The sequence below is a fragment of the Haliotis asinina genome, chromosome 10, assembly GCF_037392515.1.
Source record: "Haliotis asinina isolate JCU_RB_2024 chromosome 10, JCU_Hal_asi_v2, whole genome shotgun sequence".
NCBI lineage: Eukaryota > Metazoa > Mollusca > Gastropoda > Lepetellida > Haliotidae > Haliotis > Haliotis asinina.
The window spans coordinates 56,888,826-56,906,982 of record NC_090289.1 but is presented as its reverse complement, the minus strand read 5'-3'; the positions used below and the strand labels follow the sequence as shown (position 1 = coordinate 56,906,982).

Here is an 18,157-nt window from a genome sequence, read left to right as displayed (position 1 = left end):
TAGGTTCCTCTTGAAGCTGAGGATATGATGCTCGTGGTAATACCATGGACAGGTATTGAGGTCTTGGAATAACACCGTAGTCTTGTGGACACGCGCTCCGTGCCATCCATCATGAAATGTCCATCGTGAAATGTATCCATAGTGTGAAATATGTTTACATCTACCTAGATATCACATGGTAATTGACAAGATACCACATGCACCGTTAAAGTTAAGCCCTATTCTCTCTCCACTCTCAACATAGCCTCAATCAAAGGTGTTCGGCTCGACTTGGTCCCGTCAACCGCAATCTAAACCTCAAAGATTTACTGATTTGTGCTCCAAGTCCTAGATGAGTGGAAGATCTGTGAAGACAGCCAATATTCTGTAATGCCATTTTTTTCTATGTATTCTGTACAGGTTTATTTCTAAAATACGTGCATACACCGTTACAATAACGTACACTAACTGACCAATGAAAACTAATTAGATACCTGACAGTGGACACATCATAACAATACGTGATTATAGTTGTTACGTCACAAATAGAACTAAATTAACTTGCCTCAGCATTTGTTGGTTACTATGGGGACGAGATGATGGATATAAATCGTGAGACTAGCAGTATAAAACTTTCAAAACCACAATCTAACACTTCTCCTTCCTTTAGAGAAGTGACTTACATGAGACAATTATTATTAAAATAACACCATGGTTGTAGTACATACATAATACAACGTGTACATACCGTATTAAGCATATTTCAGCATTTTACTGATAAGATGATAATATGTCCTCAGAAAGATGCACCAATGATACACACAGTCTCTTCTTGTATTCATCAGGAAACTCCAGCTCAAAGAAATCTTTCAGACATCATATAACTTTGAAAGGGAGCACATTTATGAATGCATAATATATAGCCCACTTCACTATGTTCACACCACATCAAGAAACAGTCTCCTGTAAACATCTACTGAAGAATGAAATCAACTGAGTTTATTTTCAGTTCATAAATACATTTAAAACACAGTAATTCACCCATAAAGGTAATCTTCTCACACTTCCCCCTCTTGTGTTGAATTATGTGCAGACTGGTAGTCATAACGTCAATCCCCAACTCGTCTTCAAGAAAGACAGTGAATATATGATGATGATTTTGTTGCTTTTATCCACTGAAGACTGATATGTAGATCTAGAATTGCTTGTAATCTGTTCGTTTTCTGCGTTAGACGTAGACACTCTAGTGACTTCAGCAGATATACCTGATTGAATGGTGGATGGACAACTTGAAACGATTCCGGTGCAGAGCAGATTTCTATTGAGTTCTTGATCTTGTATGTTACATCAGAAAGTTTGGTAACAGCTTCCAAGTGTCCATCTCATTCCATATTATGTTACTTGACGTCACATGACGTGTCTCTGCTGATTACTGGACAGCCAAGCAACACCTGCTCACCTGCTTCTAGTGGTTTTCTATCGTAATAATGTATTGGCCTTTGTAGAGTTTCCTTCACGGCTGAATGAGATGTCTGCGATCTTGACAAAGTAAACTCTGTACATAATTACTGACATTTGTAATTTCTCTTCCGTACACTCGTTTGGTGTATATTTGGAAGAAATATGTACACTTCTATGACTATTCTTCACAGTCTCGCTAATTCTCAGACACCAACTTCCTCAGCATATCACCTAGTGTCCTCATGCACATCTCCACCATGCCATCGAATTTTGGGTGATAGATTATGGTACGTGTCTTGGTTGTGCTAAGCATATTCCACAAATAGTTTTAAAGAGGGCTGACTCAAAGTAAACCACCTTGATCTAAATATAGACTTCTAGGCACACCATGTCTCTTGACAAATTCAGTGACAAGTTTTCTTGATACTGTTTGTGCTGTCTGATCTGATATTGGATAGTACATAATCCATAATATCCAGACTAAAGCGATTACCTCCCCTAGACGCAGGTAGAGGGCCAGTACCGTCCATAGGGACACAATCATAGGGTTCACCAACAGATGGTTCTGGTTCAGGTAACGGTCCTTCCTGTGTATGCGTTCAGTTCCGTTTAACACACTCAAGGCAACCGAGACACCCCCCTTTTGCTTCTTCTTGGCCCATTGGAATCTGCACCTAATTCCCTCGAGGCTCTTTTCTAGCCAAAGTCTCCTGACAATGGGTGATCATGACAAAGTTACATTGCATCTTGTCACACCACTTCAAGTACTAATTCCAAACTTCAGTGTTCTCCTCTCTCTTCTCCAGACTCTCATCTGTAGTAAAAGACATTATTTACCTCCTCTATCAGGTTCCATTCAAGCGACAGTGCTTTTAATGCTTCTACGTGCTTCCAGTCAGGTCTGTGGTCACTCTACATCCACTTCCACAGTTGCTTGAGACACTTTCAGCTAAAGAGAGTACATCCTGGCAAACTATCAAGAGCATCATCAGTACGTGATATTGACATACAGTCGTTTTCACAGCAAACATTCATGCTTATCAATAAAGTCACGTGTTTCGCCTGACTTTTTGTGTACAGTTACAGTGGGAGAGGACCATGGGCTAGTAAGAGGATCAACAATACCCTGTGCTTTCATATTTTCTATCAAGTGTTTCACTTACTGCTAATGATGACAAGGTATGCACCTGGGATGACCGTCACCTGTATCAATTTCAGTACATCTTATGTCATTCTCTAGGAGAAACATCGGACTATTTCACCAATGGATCAGTCATTTCATTCCGCTCATTTTCAGAAGACCACCACACTAAATTGTAGATAACCATGGTTCATTTTAATCTTGAACAGGAGTTGTTTCATAAAAAAATGCAACATTTCTTTTGACAAACTTGATACACAGTCACCATGGTTACTGCCAGTATGTAAGGAATGTAAGTATACGTGTAATGTAAGTGACTTGTATCCTTCATAACTCTAACTGGCGTAATGTTACTTTCTGATTTGGCTAAGATTCTGGCATCTAACAATTCATATTTCTGGGGGCTTTTGGGTTTTTTGTTTGTTTGTTTGTTTTTTTTGAGTGACGAAATCCAGTAAAGTTTACTAATCTCGCTGCATTTTCTTTTACAGGAAACAACATTTCAAGACGGAGCAGCTTTTTATCGTCTGGTTTCACTGCTATAGTATGCTGTCCTATTTTCAAAATACTTTTGACACATCCACAGAATCTTAATAAACTCACAACAATCAAATCACCCCGGCCGTTTTCGCCCGCCGAGAGTCTCTATGGTCCTTTAATATACCTTCAGGACAAAATTATTTGTGCGTGCGTGCGTGCGTGCATGCGTGTGTGTGTGTTGGGTGGGGATCGTGGCTACACAGTCCTGCACCCCCTCTCGGGTCTATGCACATGTCCTACTTGAGTGAGTGAGTCAGTCAGTCAGTTTAGTTTTACGTCGCACTCAGCTATATGGCGGCGGTCTGTAAATAATCGAGTCTGGACCAGACAATCCAGTGATCAACAACATGAGCATCGATCTGAACATCTGGGAACCAAGTCAACGAACCTGACCACCCGATCCCGTTAGTCGCCTCTTACGAAGAGCATAGTCACATTTGTCGCAAGCATGGAGCAAGAAGGCCTATTCTACTCCGGGATGGGTTTGTCCTATTTGACACACGATAGAAAAAATACATTTCTAGCACTCTTTTCCGGAGGTCCACCTGCGACGGCAAAGTCAACGTTATGAAATGAGAAGCTAAAGACATGTATGAACATATTTGATACATTTGATACAACTGACACTCGGGACATTGCTGTGATGTATGTTACTATGAAATAAGACCTTAAGAGGATGTCATTGTACACGGTGAAGGTCAAACATATTTGGATAATATTTCAATGCCTTTCATGATAATACAACACACCTGCTTCACCAATGAACAGCCTTGAGCGCTCTGTTCACGTTCACATCGGCAATAACAGGTACGATTTTATTCAAATGGCAATAATATACATGTCCTACAACTAATGAATGTTCCTAATTTGGTTAGAACATGATCATATACATCATTGTCTATACTGAAACTATATGTTAATGTCATTATTGTAACAGATGTTGATTATATTTCAGGTACATGTGTATGTGTTTGACACGGTATTGTACGTTTCTAATGTGGTAATGCCCACCATTTGCCAGCAATGTGTTTATCGAAGTTTTCAATGCTGCTGGTGTGAGACTCGATTCCTGGTGTGAGACGTGATTCCTATGCATTACAGAGTTAAATCAAAGTTATAACGATTTCAGATCATTCTTAAATATACATCACACATTGCACACCGCATTATGAATTATTCATTATGATGTTCTTTTTAGCTTCTTCAACATTATGTGTGACCTTGACATGCAAGCTATTGGAGACAGGAAGCGCATGGGCAACGTGGAGTATGTTCACAGACTCCGGTCCATCGCCAGAGAGTTGGATAAGAAGCATCGCTGTTTGGACTTGGTCAAGGTGGGTTGCTTAATGGTTGGAGTCATCGGATCTGGTCTGATATTAACTGGGTTTGTGTGGACCTTCGTCAGCTACACCCAGTCCCTGAACATAACTCTGTCTGGCTCGGTCATCTCGCTGGCCAGTAGCGTTGTCAACTACATCATCAACATGGAACGACACCGTCACAACAACAGCGCCATTACAGAGTCATTGGGAGAAATAAAGTCCTTTGATATGAGCCAAAGTCATTTCAAGGAAATACTGGAACTGTTTTGTGAAATGTCAACTGGACCAAAGAAAAACTGTAAATTCCAGTATCCTCTGCTAGTGATGTTGCCGATGATATCGCTTCTGAACAGTATTCACGATCTGAAGTACACAGCATCTAAATGTAGTGGTGTTGTAGACAACATGGAATATAGCGACAAATTTGGTGGATTGTCTGCGTTTGGGAAAGGTATGGAGATTGTAGATGGTGTTGTCGCTGTAACCTTGCTGTGTCTGTACATGTGCGGTCTCATCTACTACTGCTACAAGACGTACAGATTCAGAGAAGCTAGGGTACCTGGCATCATCAGAGATGTGGCCACGTCCTTCTACTATTGACGTGTTTCATAAGGAGTTGGTATCATTTACCGTCAATACGTCAGGCTGGAGATGAAGGGACATTCTCAAGATTGTGTCTACCGGAGCAGTTTTAGATCCGGTTGTTCAAAGTTTCATCATTATATCATCTATTGACAGTGGATTTCTGGTGTATTTCAGTATTTCTAATGCTACGCGTGAACCGTACTTGCAGTATGGTAGCTAGAAAGGGAAGTAATATAAGGAGTCTTTAGTGGTTCTAAAAGAATGACACTAAACAGACTGTTGAAGTCAAAATACCGAGGACAGTGATGGGATGAGAAGACCAAGGATCATAATGTGCGTTTTTACATCCAGCCTCGACAGCTATATCCGACCATATCTATAAGCATTGCCAAAAGTGACTCTTTCTGTCCTGTACTACTTCCGGGCCTATGCGCACTAAAACCGGATGTGCTGCTATATAAGTCAAAATAATGTTCAAATTTAATTCCTAGTTGCTCACTGTCACATTCACAACTGTCCAGGGTCCCGTCCATCAAAGCAATGGTAGTGCTACGTGTAAGTCCATGTTAAAGCGTTGGAGTTAGGATCAGCTGTGTACTAAGACCTCTTTGTGGAACGGAGCCCTGGCCTGGTTCGCTCTTCATTTCGTCCTGCTTGGATCTATAGAAACGAATTCACCGACTATACACAAAACATTCTCATTTGTAAAAGTTAATTGGAGTGAAAGGTTATTATACGCATTAGAAACTTTTCGTTCTCTTCTTCACGTCATCTGTGCCCGTCCGTCGACCTCGGCCAAAGCTTTCCTCTTCAGTGCAACTCGATACTGATGCATTTGTCAACGGCTAATGGTCTCCAGTATATGTCGTGACTTTGCATAACTTCAGTACGTGTTTCACATCAATAAATTGTTTCACTGTGTCCACATTCACAACGGAGGTAAACACACCGTGAACTCTATACTTAGCACTGTTACGACGACATGAGTTTATGAATCACAGTAGTGATGATACCAAATGTTCTCAAAATGTATGCAGTAACACCAAGTGCCTTCCTTCTTACACACAAGCAAAATATCGGAGCAATTGTTTGATCATTTGTACATTCTCTGATTGCAAAGTATTGAATGATATCAAATTCTGAGTTGTGTTAAAGATAACAATTATATTTATTGTAGTAGCAAAAATTTCGTAAAGATAGCTTCCTTGAAACCGAATATGACAATCTTTATGACTATTATAAACGACGACTTGACCTATCTATGCATGTACCTGCATGTACCATTGTTTATTCAGTATTATCTTATATACATCTGCATTACCTCTATGTATTGTATTGTTTTAGACGGGTACGTTCCATCAACGGCGGATGAATATTGACTTTGTTATTGACCAGACATTGTCTACACAATGTACAATGGAACCACATTTAAATGGAAGCTTCCCTTAAGGAATCATAAGTATATATTTTACCACAGATGTCTTGACAGATAATTTATTGCAATAAGTTCCACGGATTGACGACAATATTTCCCCTATGTGTATGGAGTACGCGAGGTCTGTAGACGGACACACCAATTCAGCGTATAGAAGAAAGTTAGTTGTGGGTACCAGGGGGTAACCGAGGAATGTTTCAGACATTTCACCTTCTCAAGAGTTGGAATATCTTCCCATGTATCCATTATCTCCTATATATTATATATGTTGTATGTGTTCTCGGGGTGCAGGTTAAAGGGATATGAGACCCGGATTCAGTAACCTCTGTTCAGATCAACCACGTATTCCAATGGCTCGTTGTTAATGTAGCGGCGATATTGTTCCATAAACATCTTGGCTCTCTACAAAAAGAACGTACCAGTCGTCATTAAAATAAAACTACACTCTAGTGAATTGTGGACTTGTAGCCAACATCTGTTACAGAGTGTTGTGTTTCATACACAAGATTCCCACTACGCGACTGCATGAATTTAAGTAAATAATTTGAGATGCATTATATATATTCGAACACTTACGGATTGCTCGTAATTCTCTGTCCCTGCATATCCACCAGATATGTGGGGTGTGATTATGACCCCTGGCTCGCTCCACAGGGGACTACTGGCAGGCAACGGCTCGGGGTTGTGGACATCCAGTGCAGCGTACTGTAACCACTTGTTCCTAGAGAGAGATTGAATACGACGTAGTCCATGTGATCACAAACGTAGAGGTCAAAGCGTTGGATCGTGGCGCTGAAGACCCGGGTTCGATTCCTCATATGGGTACAATGAGTCCTGATATGTCACCCCGCTGTGATATTGCTGGAATATTGCTAAGAGCGAATATCGCCGAGAGAGTGTGTCGGTGTGATGGGTTAAATGGCAAGGGAGATAACTCTTCGTGCTCTAAATGGGTTCGGTGTCGCCATAAGTCAACGCTGTCAACTTAAAATGGATTGAATACATCTGGCGTATTTGTTCATATTTAGCAGTGAACTGGCATGTCTGCGAGTGATCCGATAACAGGCTCTCACAGCACTCTTGTAATGGTTCGTCGAGATATTAAACGAATACTGACATACATTCCAATCTGAAGCATTCGTATACAGAACTGGTTTCTCGAGTGATATATCATCACCGTAATACCGACCGCATTTGCTCTTTTCATTGTTTCACCTGCGCTTGGCATATATGCAGTATATGAACGAACGACCTGGGCATGTATCACCGTCCGTAAAGACTCTTAGATTGAAAAACCTATAAAGCAAGTTACATGTAGTTCTTAGAAAGTAGCAGCTCCGGATAGGATACTTTCCCTGATTCTCACGCTGAACTAAACTAACTGAATATGATGCCGGTCTCGAAACGCCTAACGTATGATTACATTTACGACCATTCACACACGCACTGGTTTACTAATTCAGTGCTTCAACTAATTCTGTCAGCCGGACAATCTGATCTCGTCAGTGGTCTCTCATGACAAGCACGGGCCGCTGGCAGTGAGTGAGTTCTGTTTCGAATCCCATCCTGTACGGCTACACATTATAGACAAGCATCGTATAGACAAAGGACATCCTGCATACGGAGTATCACCGTGTTGCCAGGCACTACAAGCTGAAGCTAAACCATCGACTTTGACCCATGGCACGCCTTTCATGAGTGAGGTCCTCTTACCTGAGAGCCTTTATCACGCTCTCTTCATCCGTTACATCACCCCTTCCGACATTAATAAAGGTAGCCCCCTGGAAACAATATCATTAATGTACATAACTACCACATACATCCTCAATCAAGTATGAAGAACAGTTTATTTCAAACATTTCATGCGTACATTCTGAATATGAGTGTCTGTACACAAAGGTGTATATTTTTCTTGATATACGCCCAGACCTAGTATAATATAATAGTACAGTGGATCAGTAGAAGCACACATCTTATAATTAGCTGCCGCATTTGTAATGGTTTCATGAAAATATCCAATAGAAAGCAATCAATCCGTTCCACAAACATAAGAAATACTTATATGATTTATATTCCCGGCCAGATTTCGATCGAATACCATGAACATTTGTTTATGAATCACAAACATGTTCGTGGAGAGGTAAGCTCATTTCTACCAAAGCTGTCAGTATATCAAGAGTAATTCATGTATATGTTTACCTTCTTGCAGTGGGAAAACACTTCTCCTGACAGTATTCCGCGTGTCTGTGCAGTTGACGGAAGTATGTTCACGACATAGTCGCACTCAGATAGGATCTCATGTAAGTCACTCATTGTCCTGTGGAAATATTTCCAGGGAATAATACAAACCCTATGAGTGAGCGGTGAAGAACCCAGGTCTGAATGAGGGACGAGATAGGTCAGTTAGTGAGAATTATTGGTCAAGGTGAGGTTTGATGCCAATTTCCGTCATATTTCACCAATACAGTGGCAGCGGGACAAGAATGGGTCACACACTCTACGTTACAGTGGGACTGAATCTGAGTACATAATAGAAGCATTTCAAATTGAAAGCTTTTACATGGTTTGGATATATTGCACTTAATGTCCCCTGGAACACGAGGACCTCGCCGACTGTATTCTGTTCATATCTGAGAATTTGCTTCATTTGTCAAGAGCCTTACATCCAAGTTGCCGGACACTACATTATATAAATAACTTTAACATACCTATATTGGTCTACATACGGGCACTTGCTGTCTTCTGACACAGTAGTACGCGTCATGCCCCACACCTTCGAACCAAAGGCCTTGCATATCCTTGCTGCTGTTATTGAAAAAGAAAGAGTGAAGAGTTTGAATGTCTCTTTCACAACGTAGCAACTGTACATGAATTATCTGAATCATATCTATAAGACTTACTCTCTCTACCAATGCATCCAAGGCCTAAGATTCCGACTGATGACAATGCCAGTGATTTTGGATGAATGTTGCGTCTGGAATGAACACATGAAATAACATTGGTTAATTGTTCCACTGTTCTGTATATGTTACAATCTTTGTTCCACTGTTCTGTGTAAGTTACGATCATTGATTACATTTACAGACGTGGCAGGGTCATGTATTTCTCCTGGGTACTTTCTGAATCAGAAGTTATAATACATCCAACTTGTGTGACTGTCTTCTGAATCTGGCCTAATTTAAGCCAGTAACTCGATCTTTCAGTTATGGAGCTCCAAACTACCAATTTAACAAAGACGTTCTCCATCTACTGAAACTGTATAAAACAGTCCTGTTAAATCCTGAAAATATTACCAAACGTATTTTAAATCTTAAGCCACTGTATTCTTGCATGCACTGGAAAGTGTTTCAATCATGTGTGTGTTCTTCATATCGTAGCGCTATGTGCAAAAATTATATATGGATTCATCGTGATGTAAATACATATATTATCATAATGTAGCCATAGCTCAACTCTAAATGCACCTCTGAAATATCGCCTGCTTCTGCTGGTCGTGACACTTGTAGAGTCCCTTGTTGCAGGCCAGTATCAAAGTGATGACGTGCTCAGACATCGGCTGGGCAAATGTTTCTCCGTTGCGGGTCAGTATGATATCTGTGTTCTGGGAGATAGAAGATGATATATAGAAGCGGACACAGAGGTGAATTCGTTATCTAATTATAACTTTTCCTGTCAACAATGGTGCTTCATGTATGACACTGAGGTCCATTGTTGCAGAAACTTGCAGATCACCTCAATTTGTCACGACGTCAAACCAATATGATGAACTGATTCCATCAAGTGACATCACAAAACGCTCATTCCCCGGAAAAAAAAGATGACTATTGTCTATTTAAAGAAATCCCCGTAGCATGAAATTACTCTGTCCCGTCAGCAATTATGTTTCAAGTTCATGGCAAAGACTCGAAACAGAAAATCCATGTCGCTTGCAAGGACATGTTTGAATACTGATCTCCATTTCTGATTATCCCATTTCCAATAAGATCAATGAAGCTTAAAGAAACACATAGGACAGTGAAATGTGATAGATCTCGGCTGATCCTTATTCTACCATGACTGCAGTAAATCCTGGATTGTGGCTGGCTTATGAAAGTCATACAGAGGTATATAATCATATTATATACCACTAAATGAACAACACAGTATGTAGTTATTTCAATCCCCGAGACAATAGAGCGACTATGGTAGAATGGAGATGAGAATTTGGAACACCAGATGTATGTAACGAAATTTAATAGCTCTAAATAAAAAGGATATAGTTGTTATAATTTCGTTATACACCACTGATTTTCAAACACGGTATAATTATCTCCTAAGTACCAAGATGAATTAATACAATGTGCATGGAAAACTTGATGTGTTACCTCATGTTCTGTAACTTCTTTGATTACCGATTCCACACCTGGAACAGAAACACATTCCAGATGAATGGGCAATCCTCGCACTGACACCACCGTGGTGACATTCCAACTTCAGAAAGTTAGCATCAGTTTGCAGTGTTTGCGTCACCATGTATGCTAAGATAAAAGTAACATGTCAACAACACGACAATGTTCGGTTGGTGCATCTATGTAATCGGTACCCGGTACCCTTCTAGCGCATTGAGAGGTCTTACAATTCCTGGTTTGAGGCTCATCATCTGTGTTGGGGCTAGACGCCACAGTCAGGAAAGTAGAGAGATAATGGAGAGAAAGCTTATTTTATTCTCATTTTCTGTTCATATAATACAAACTTTGTGGTGAAGTTTAAAAGTACAGGCACTACGTATACCCGTCAAACTAATGAAACATACGAAGGGAAATTTAGGTTAACTGAACAAATACATACGTAACACACACAAACACAAACACACACACAAACACAAACACAAACACAAACACAAACACAAACACAAACACACACACACACACACACACACACACACACACACACACACACACACACACACACATACATACATACATACATACATACATACATACATACATACATACATACATACATACATACATACAAATGAATGAATGTAAGGGTAAAAGTGTAAAATGTTAACATTTTAAAAATTAAGATACAGGTTGTTGTCAAAGTGTCGCAGAGGCGATATACTATGTCTGGTATGTTTGGTAGTTGCGTAAATGTTGTAACTAAAGATGAGTTGTTGAAGCGTGGAGATATATCCGACTGTTACATTGTTGAGAACATGCTACATTGTAGGTCGTTGTGCCGTCTACAAGGAGATGCATTTCACTTTCTATTTTATGTGACAGAAGGGACACCCTCTAGTGTGGGACGACTGTAATCGAGTTTTTTTTTCTATGTTTAATTGAAAATTAAAAGAAGTACGAATATATTTCTTAAAGATCGGGGAGAGATACACAGACCATACGCTTGCGGCTTCATGTCTTTCTTGGTTAGGCGATATGTTCGATGTTTACTTCCGTCATGGTCATTCAAGAGATCATAAAACCTACTGTATTCATCTATAATATGCAGCTGACGTCGACGTTGTGTCATGTTTAATGTAGATAAGTTAATGTGCCCAGAAACGTTGAGATTTTGTAGATATTTTGAAAACATTTTCCGAGGATTTCTGTGTAGAGACTAGTCACAGATACAACTTGTCGTAGCCTTCAGACATCCCAGAAATCTGTATACTTCTAGTTTCTGGTCGGTTACACTGGCGGGTCATCCCATTTCATCCTTTGCCGCAATATTAGAGGAGTTCCGGCTCAGTAATAGAACAAGTCCGGAAACTTGGAGGCTCTATTTTGAATTATATTTAAACGATTTTGTTCATATATAGCCCTACATTGCACTACAGCATAGAGTTATTGCGTGTGCTAAAAACACAATACAGACGTGTAAATATATCACAGGTGAAACCACCAGCGTTAAATATTTAGAACATAAACACCCATGGCCGCTGATAGAGGACCTTGCTAGAATATCTATGGCAACTGTAAAATGTAAAAAACTCATTTAACCAAAGTCCAAGATATTTATAATTGTCACTGCATTCAATATTCATATCACCCATGGCGAATGTTTGTTGTAAACGCACTGTAGGCTTCGATCTGAAGTGCAAGATTTTGGCCTACTTGGGGTTGACGCTTAGTCTCCATTTATGGCACCAGTAGTTCACATGATCTAGTACACACTGAAGCTTCTTCTCACCGGGGCCATTAGAACAACATCATCTGCATGCAAGAGAATATTGAAATTTCTTTCATTCATATCAAAGCCACAATTCAGACATCCTTGTTTTACCCATTGAAGTGCATTAAACCATGATGACGGATAAACATTTACTATGGCTGTGTATTTTACATATCTGTACAAGGGCCTCACTGCGACCAAGAGTTTACAGGTGATACCATATGGCTGGAGTCTTCTAAACCACAGTCACGGTTGACGTTGTCAAATGCTTTTTGCATATCAATAAAACAACAGAATGTCTTCTGTTTCTAACAATGCGTGTTGAACTATATGTTCTGAGCATTTCCTTTTCCGCCTGAAACTATATTTTGTTCTTCGGATAGGATATCATTATTTTCCCACCAGATACTGACCCTAATGTTAATTATATGACCGTATGATCGCCATGGGCGTGATTCCTCTCTACGTTGACGAGTTATAAGGATCCGAGTCTGGATATAAAAAAGGTTAATGGTGTTGTGTTGCCAAGAATGTGGAACATCACCCCTCGTAATACATTCTGAATTTTAGATGCATGGATGTCTCTTCTACTTCTGTGTGTAACAAGTCTGTTACGGGAATCACATGATATTTGTCTATCAGACTAAACATTGTTGTCACCCAGGCATTCCATAACATCACGAAGATGAGCATCATCATATGTGTCATTATTCATAGAGTATATATTTTCACAGTCACCTCTCCATCTTTCTCCAGAATTCTTTCATCATCTTTAACCTCCATTGGCACTCGGCGACTCTATCACTGGCAACTCCTGCTTTACCCAGCTGCTTCCGGAAATCTCTTGCGTCATTATTATTAAACTAGTCAACACGCTTACCTTGCTTCAGTTGTTGAGATGATATCTTGCACGTTCTCAGTAGGTTATCACATATTTTCCGTTGATGAATGTACTGCTGTTTCAAAGCAGTTTAACACTAATACTGGAAGGTTTAAACTTTAACCATTGTGTTAAAGTGGTGTTCACCGCGGGCAGGAATGATACAAGTGCTACCGACGTCAATCATACGACACACACTGAAGTATGTAAACAATGATAAAACTCAATACGGAACTAGAAGGTAGTTTACTTCCGTTGAGCATACAAACATTACGTCACATAAAACATCAATCAAGTAGTTGCCGTACTGATTATCAATTGTATTTAGTACTGACCTTGACTTCAACATGTCCACTCCCTCCATATAATCCATTGGACCTCCACAACGAGAATAAAAACCGCTGCAAATGCACATTATACCATCATGTTGATACAAATATCCCCGACGCACGGGTCGACTGCACGCGAGGTTCCCGCGGGCTATGGGTAACAAGAACGTAAACACAATATGACTTCAATTTCACTTAATAATGTTAGCCATAGGATATCCACAATACTCTTGTCCAATTCTGTGGTTTTACAAACACTAGCAAGCTCAGTTCTTACCGGAAAACTAACTCAGCAGGAACCTCGTCTAGCATTTGTGTCTTGTTACTTTCCGTCACAAAAGGTGTACGAAATCCCCTCAGAACCAGTAAAACATAACACTGAGAAGTCTAAAAGTTTCAATAGTTTTGTATTGAGCAAACACAAGGTCAAGCGTTGGCAGAGGCATGCAGGTTGATGTTGTGCTCCAGTTATCCGTGTGTGTCCGTGTCTTCAACACAATAACCAGTCTCTATATTTCCAAGGTACTGATTCCTGATTATACGAGCACTTTGCGACCATCGCCATTAATGTAGAATTTTCGCGTAGTCGCCCGGAAGTCAACAATTAATCAAAACACACACTCAAAGGGAGGTAACTCTAAAGCACTACATTAAAGCCTGCTGCCAAAGTGCAAAAAAACACTGAACATTTATGATACGAAATGTGATCCATCATAATTATCACTCAAAACTTTAAACATTGTGATCCAAATAACAGTTATCGTTTAATCAATGATACAATAATTGCAATTTACAGAAACTACACTCTTGTATTAGTCTACATAGTCTCTGCGTTACGTTCATACAATTTGGAACCTTACACTTGCATATCTTCATCATAATTTTAGACTGCATCTCAAAGATATATGATGTCATAAGATTTACTTTTTGTCACATTTTCCCTGAAAAAAAATTGAGTTATCACTTGTTTTCGCTAACAATCCTGCACACTTTCGGAGGCAGAATGGGAGATCCTACAGTTGGTGCCTCTTCGTTTGATGATGCTATTTCCTCTGACGTAGTAGTTTTCCTGCTTACCAAACTCCTTCATACGCAAACCTACTCTGGCGTAGATAACGTCAAATGCTGGTGTTCCTAACATTGGTTCTGAACAATATTGCCGGGTGGGTTCAGGTGTCTTCGGAACAGCTGGACTGATCGTTCTTGGTTTATCCACGAATACAAATAGAGAATGACGTTCGTTACAATGTCGTACATCACGCCAGGGCACGGTCTAACCTTTTGTCCACATGCAGTAATGCAGTCAACTTGAATCATAAAACCCACTGCCCACGTGTGCACGTCGCGGGTGATGAAGCAGGCTTTATGATGTAACATTCATTGCATCTGATGTGATTTATTCCAGCTCATTAAGCCAAATGTATGGTTGACATTTGGAACATCTCCCTGCTTCTTTTCAATTATCCGAAGGGGCGGTGGGGTAGCGTAGTGGTTAAGGCGTTCGCTCGTCACGCCGAAGACACGGGTTCGATTCCCCACATGGGTACAATGTGTGAAGCCCATTTTCTGGTGTCGACCGCCGTAATATTGCTGGAATATTGCTAAAAGCGGCGTAAAACTTAACTTACTCACTCAATTATCCGCAAGTTGCCTGTAGTAACACAAGTAGTACATACACTCATCACAGACTATATCTGGGGGTCTTGGGGGCGAGCTGGCTAAGGCGCCAGTCTAATGATCCAGCGAGGTTGAGGTTTAGGGATCGAGCCCACCTGGGACCGGATGTGAAAACCTTGGAGTCAACTTTGTGTGCAGACTCTTTCAGTGTTGTCACAGCCCCTAGTGTACAGCACACAACCCTGTGCACTTAGAAGAACCCACGGGTGCGTTGGTAAATGACCAGATGGTGGCCACATGAACACTTGTATACACCTAGTTGCGGGTACAGCAGCGAGCAATAAACTTGGACAAAGTGCCGTGACTGTGTGTCCCATTCCACCCAGCTGTCAACTGGGTACCTCGTTAGGATGAGACAGCTACAATAAACTCGGTGCGCCTATCTCTCAGACCACTTTCAGAGCGACTCTCTGTTACCAGATATGCTCTCTTTTAGTGACTGGGTTATGATAATATATTGATAAGTCGGTTGATCAAATATCCATTATTATCTTTGCCTGTGTAACATTTGCACTGTTTTATAAACAACACAATTACTTTTTGTGTGAACATGGAAAGTATTTACATTTTCACTTGTGAGAGAAAATAACGTTACCAGCTGTTACCGACTGGATCCACTTGAGGTTGGGGCATCGTGGTATCACATTTGTCATCAAAGATGGTGACCCGAAAATGACCTCTACCTCTGACAGAAAAGCCGACTTCTCTTCTAAGGCAGCATCTAGAATATTATGTTGTTATTTTGTGGATTTATGTTTTGAATATTATCAAAATGCCTTGGCCTGTTCTTACCAGAGTGTTTTGTCAGGTTTAAGAACAGAGGGTTGTGTACACACATGATGCGCATAGTTGACCAGATAGGGGCGTCAGATGCGTTTCGGATATGGACGTCAGATGTGTACACATAATACTATCTATCAAGACATCAACTAATATGCCTAACAGCAGATTTGTTCTACATTTACAATCATTTGTGTTTCACCTGGTAATGAGGGGTTGCCTGGCAAGGTCACAGTCTCTACAAAAAGACAATGCTTGAATTACCCGCACATTGGAACAGTTTGTATCCACGCTCTATGGTTTTGCTGAGGCATACTGGCGGTCGTCTTGACAGCCTGATTTCTCCGACCATTCTTCTGCCTACCAGGAACTTATTGCGCGAATCCCGTTTCGAACTGAGCAAGTTTGCACGCGTGTTAGAACAACACCGTCTCGAATGCAGTGCGTTCGTGATATCTGCCCACTACACAGTAGCTTGTCCTCTACACAGTAGCTTGTCCACTACAAAATAGCTATGTCAGTACAATCACTGTTTGTGCATATGTTGGCTATATCACATAGAAACGTATGCTAAACTGAGGTGATACAGTAAGTTTGCATGGCAATAGTCTGACTTCAAACATCCCATAAAATACATGCATGTTAAAAGCAGAAATATATATATATGGGTGAAATATGAGGATAGGAAAACCGTGCTCTTTTTATCTTCAGCCGCCATGTTTATGAACTTAATCGTTTGATTAAAACCTTACGCAACCAATCAATGAAAATACTCCAAAAGTCCAATCACTTGGAAATCCGTAATCATGCAGATATAACTGACCTCAGTAACTGGAGAAATGTTCATTAATAGGTAACATTCTTATTCTTAGCAGATTAAGTTAAATGGCAGAGATGGGTCGCCAGGCCCTGATAAGGTCAGGCTGGTTAAGCTCCCCATCAACTCAGATACGTTTGGGTACATGCTGCCTTCCAGAATTTTTGCCAGGAAGAACCGATTAGTCAAACCCTCCAAGAAAGTGTTGGAGAATGCGGAGACTCTCAAAAGCCGCAGTTCCCTGCACTACCCGGTGGTCAGACGGAGAACCCTGACACACTCCCGAGAGATCTGGAGTTACCACACGGATAACTTCTCGGAGTCCGAGGACAGTGTCCCTGTGATACAAGCGGGCCATTTCAATGGCGATATATTTACTGCGTGTGCTTCTGAACTCACTTGGCCACGTGAATGTGGCGTAACGAAGTACCGCGTTATACAGCAATGGTCAATAACTTAAAGGTGAGTAATTCAAGTTTTTTTTGCATTACACAGTCGAGCTTTTTTCAATGCTGTATGGATATAAAACAATGCTGTATGACTATAAAAAGAACTCGGTGTATCTAGCCGACGAGCACAACTTGAGTGACATGACGGATTCTTTAATATCTAATTAATATGGTGTGCTCACCTGATAGCCTTCGTGTAAACTGTTTCACCTCGACACCAGGCAGTTCTTCCTGAAGCAGTCTTTCCAACTCTCTCTTGAAAAAGAAGATGAGCACTTTGGGCGATGACATATTTCGATGTCCTGTGGAATATATCACAACAACGTCTACGACACACCAACAGAAACTTAGTTGGTACCATCACATGTTGCATTCTTCGTGTTGCCAGGATGTACATGCTGAGATACAGCTCGCCAGATATTGGTTCATTACTAACATACAAGTATATCACATATATATTTCAGAACAGAAATTTCCTTTGCAAATATTACTTGTCGATTCTATAAGCATAAACCACATGATACGTGTAATCTGGAAAGGTGAAATCATAATCACTAGTACTGTTGTTCGTTTTATATATACAAACATACAACATTGTATTCA

General features: G+C 40.5%; 2 protein-coding genes across 2 annotated transcripts; one reads left to right on the top strand and one right to left on the bottom strand.

The window, feature by feature from the left end:
- The first annotated feature begins 4,332 nt into the window (after nt 1-4,332).
- LOC137298854 (uncharacterized) lies at nt 4,333-5,046 on the top strand. Its single transcript, XM_067831186.1, has one exon. The coding sequence runs from the start codon at nt 4,333-4,335 to the stop codon at nt 5,044-5,046; it is 714 nt and encodes a 237-aa protein (XP_067687287.1).
- Nucleotides 5,047-6,509: 1,463 nt separating this feature from the next.
- LOC137298853 (glyoxylate/hydroxypyruvate reductase A-like) lies at nt 6,510-17,845 on the bottom strand. The gene is made up of 10 exons (XM_067831185.1): nt 17,737-17,845; nt 16,104-16,229; nt 10,831-10,868; nt 9,931-10,067; nt 9,367-9,440; nt 9,175-9,271; nt 8,666-8,783; nt 8,180-8,247; nt 7,043-7,187; nt 6,510-6,868 (listed from the first exon to the last, which is right to left on the bottom strand). Exons 1-10 carry the CDS (start codon nt 17,843-17,845, stop codon nt 6,782-6,784), a joined length of 999 nt encoding a protein of 332 aa, XP_067687286.1. The 3' UTR covers nt 6,510-6,781.
- Nucleotides 17,846-18,157: the final 312 nt, after the last annotated feature.

Coding starts and splice junctions, on each gene's coding strand:
- LOC137298853 (XM_067831185.1), bottom strand. CDS start 17,845: ATGTCATCGCCCAAAGTGCTCATCTTCTTTTTCAAGAGAGAGTTGGAA. Junction 8,248..8,665: donor TGTTTTCCCACTGCAAGAAG/GTAAACATATAC, acceptor TATTGTTTCCAG/GGGGCTACCTTTATTAATGT. Junction 7,188..8,179: donor AGCGTGATAAAGGCTCTCAG/GTAAGAGGACCT, acceptor ATCTCTCTCTAG/GAACAAGTGGTTACAGTACG.
- LOC137298854 (XM_067831186.1), top strand. CDS start 4,333: ATGTGTGACCTTGACATGCAAGCTATTGGAGACAGGAAGCGCATGGGC.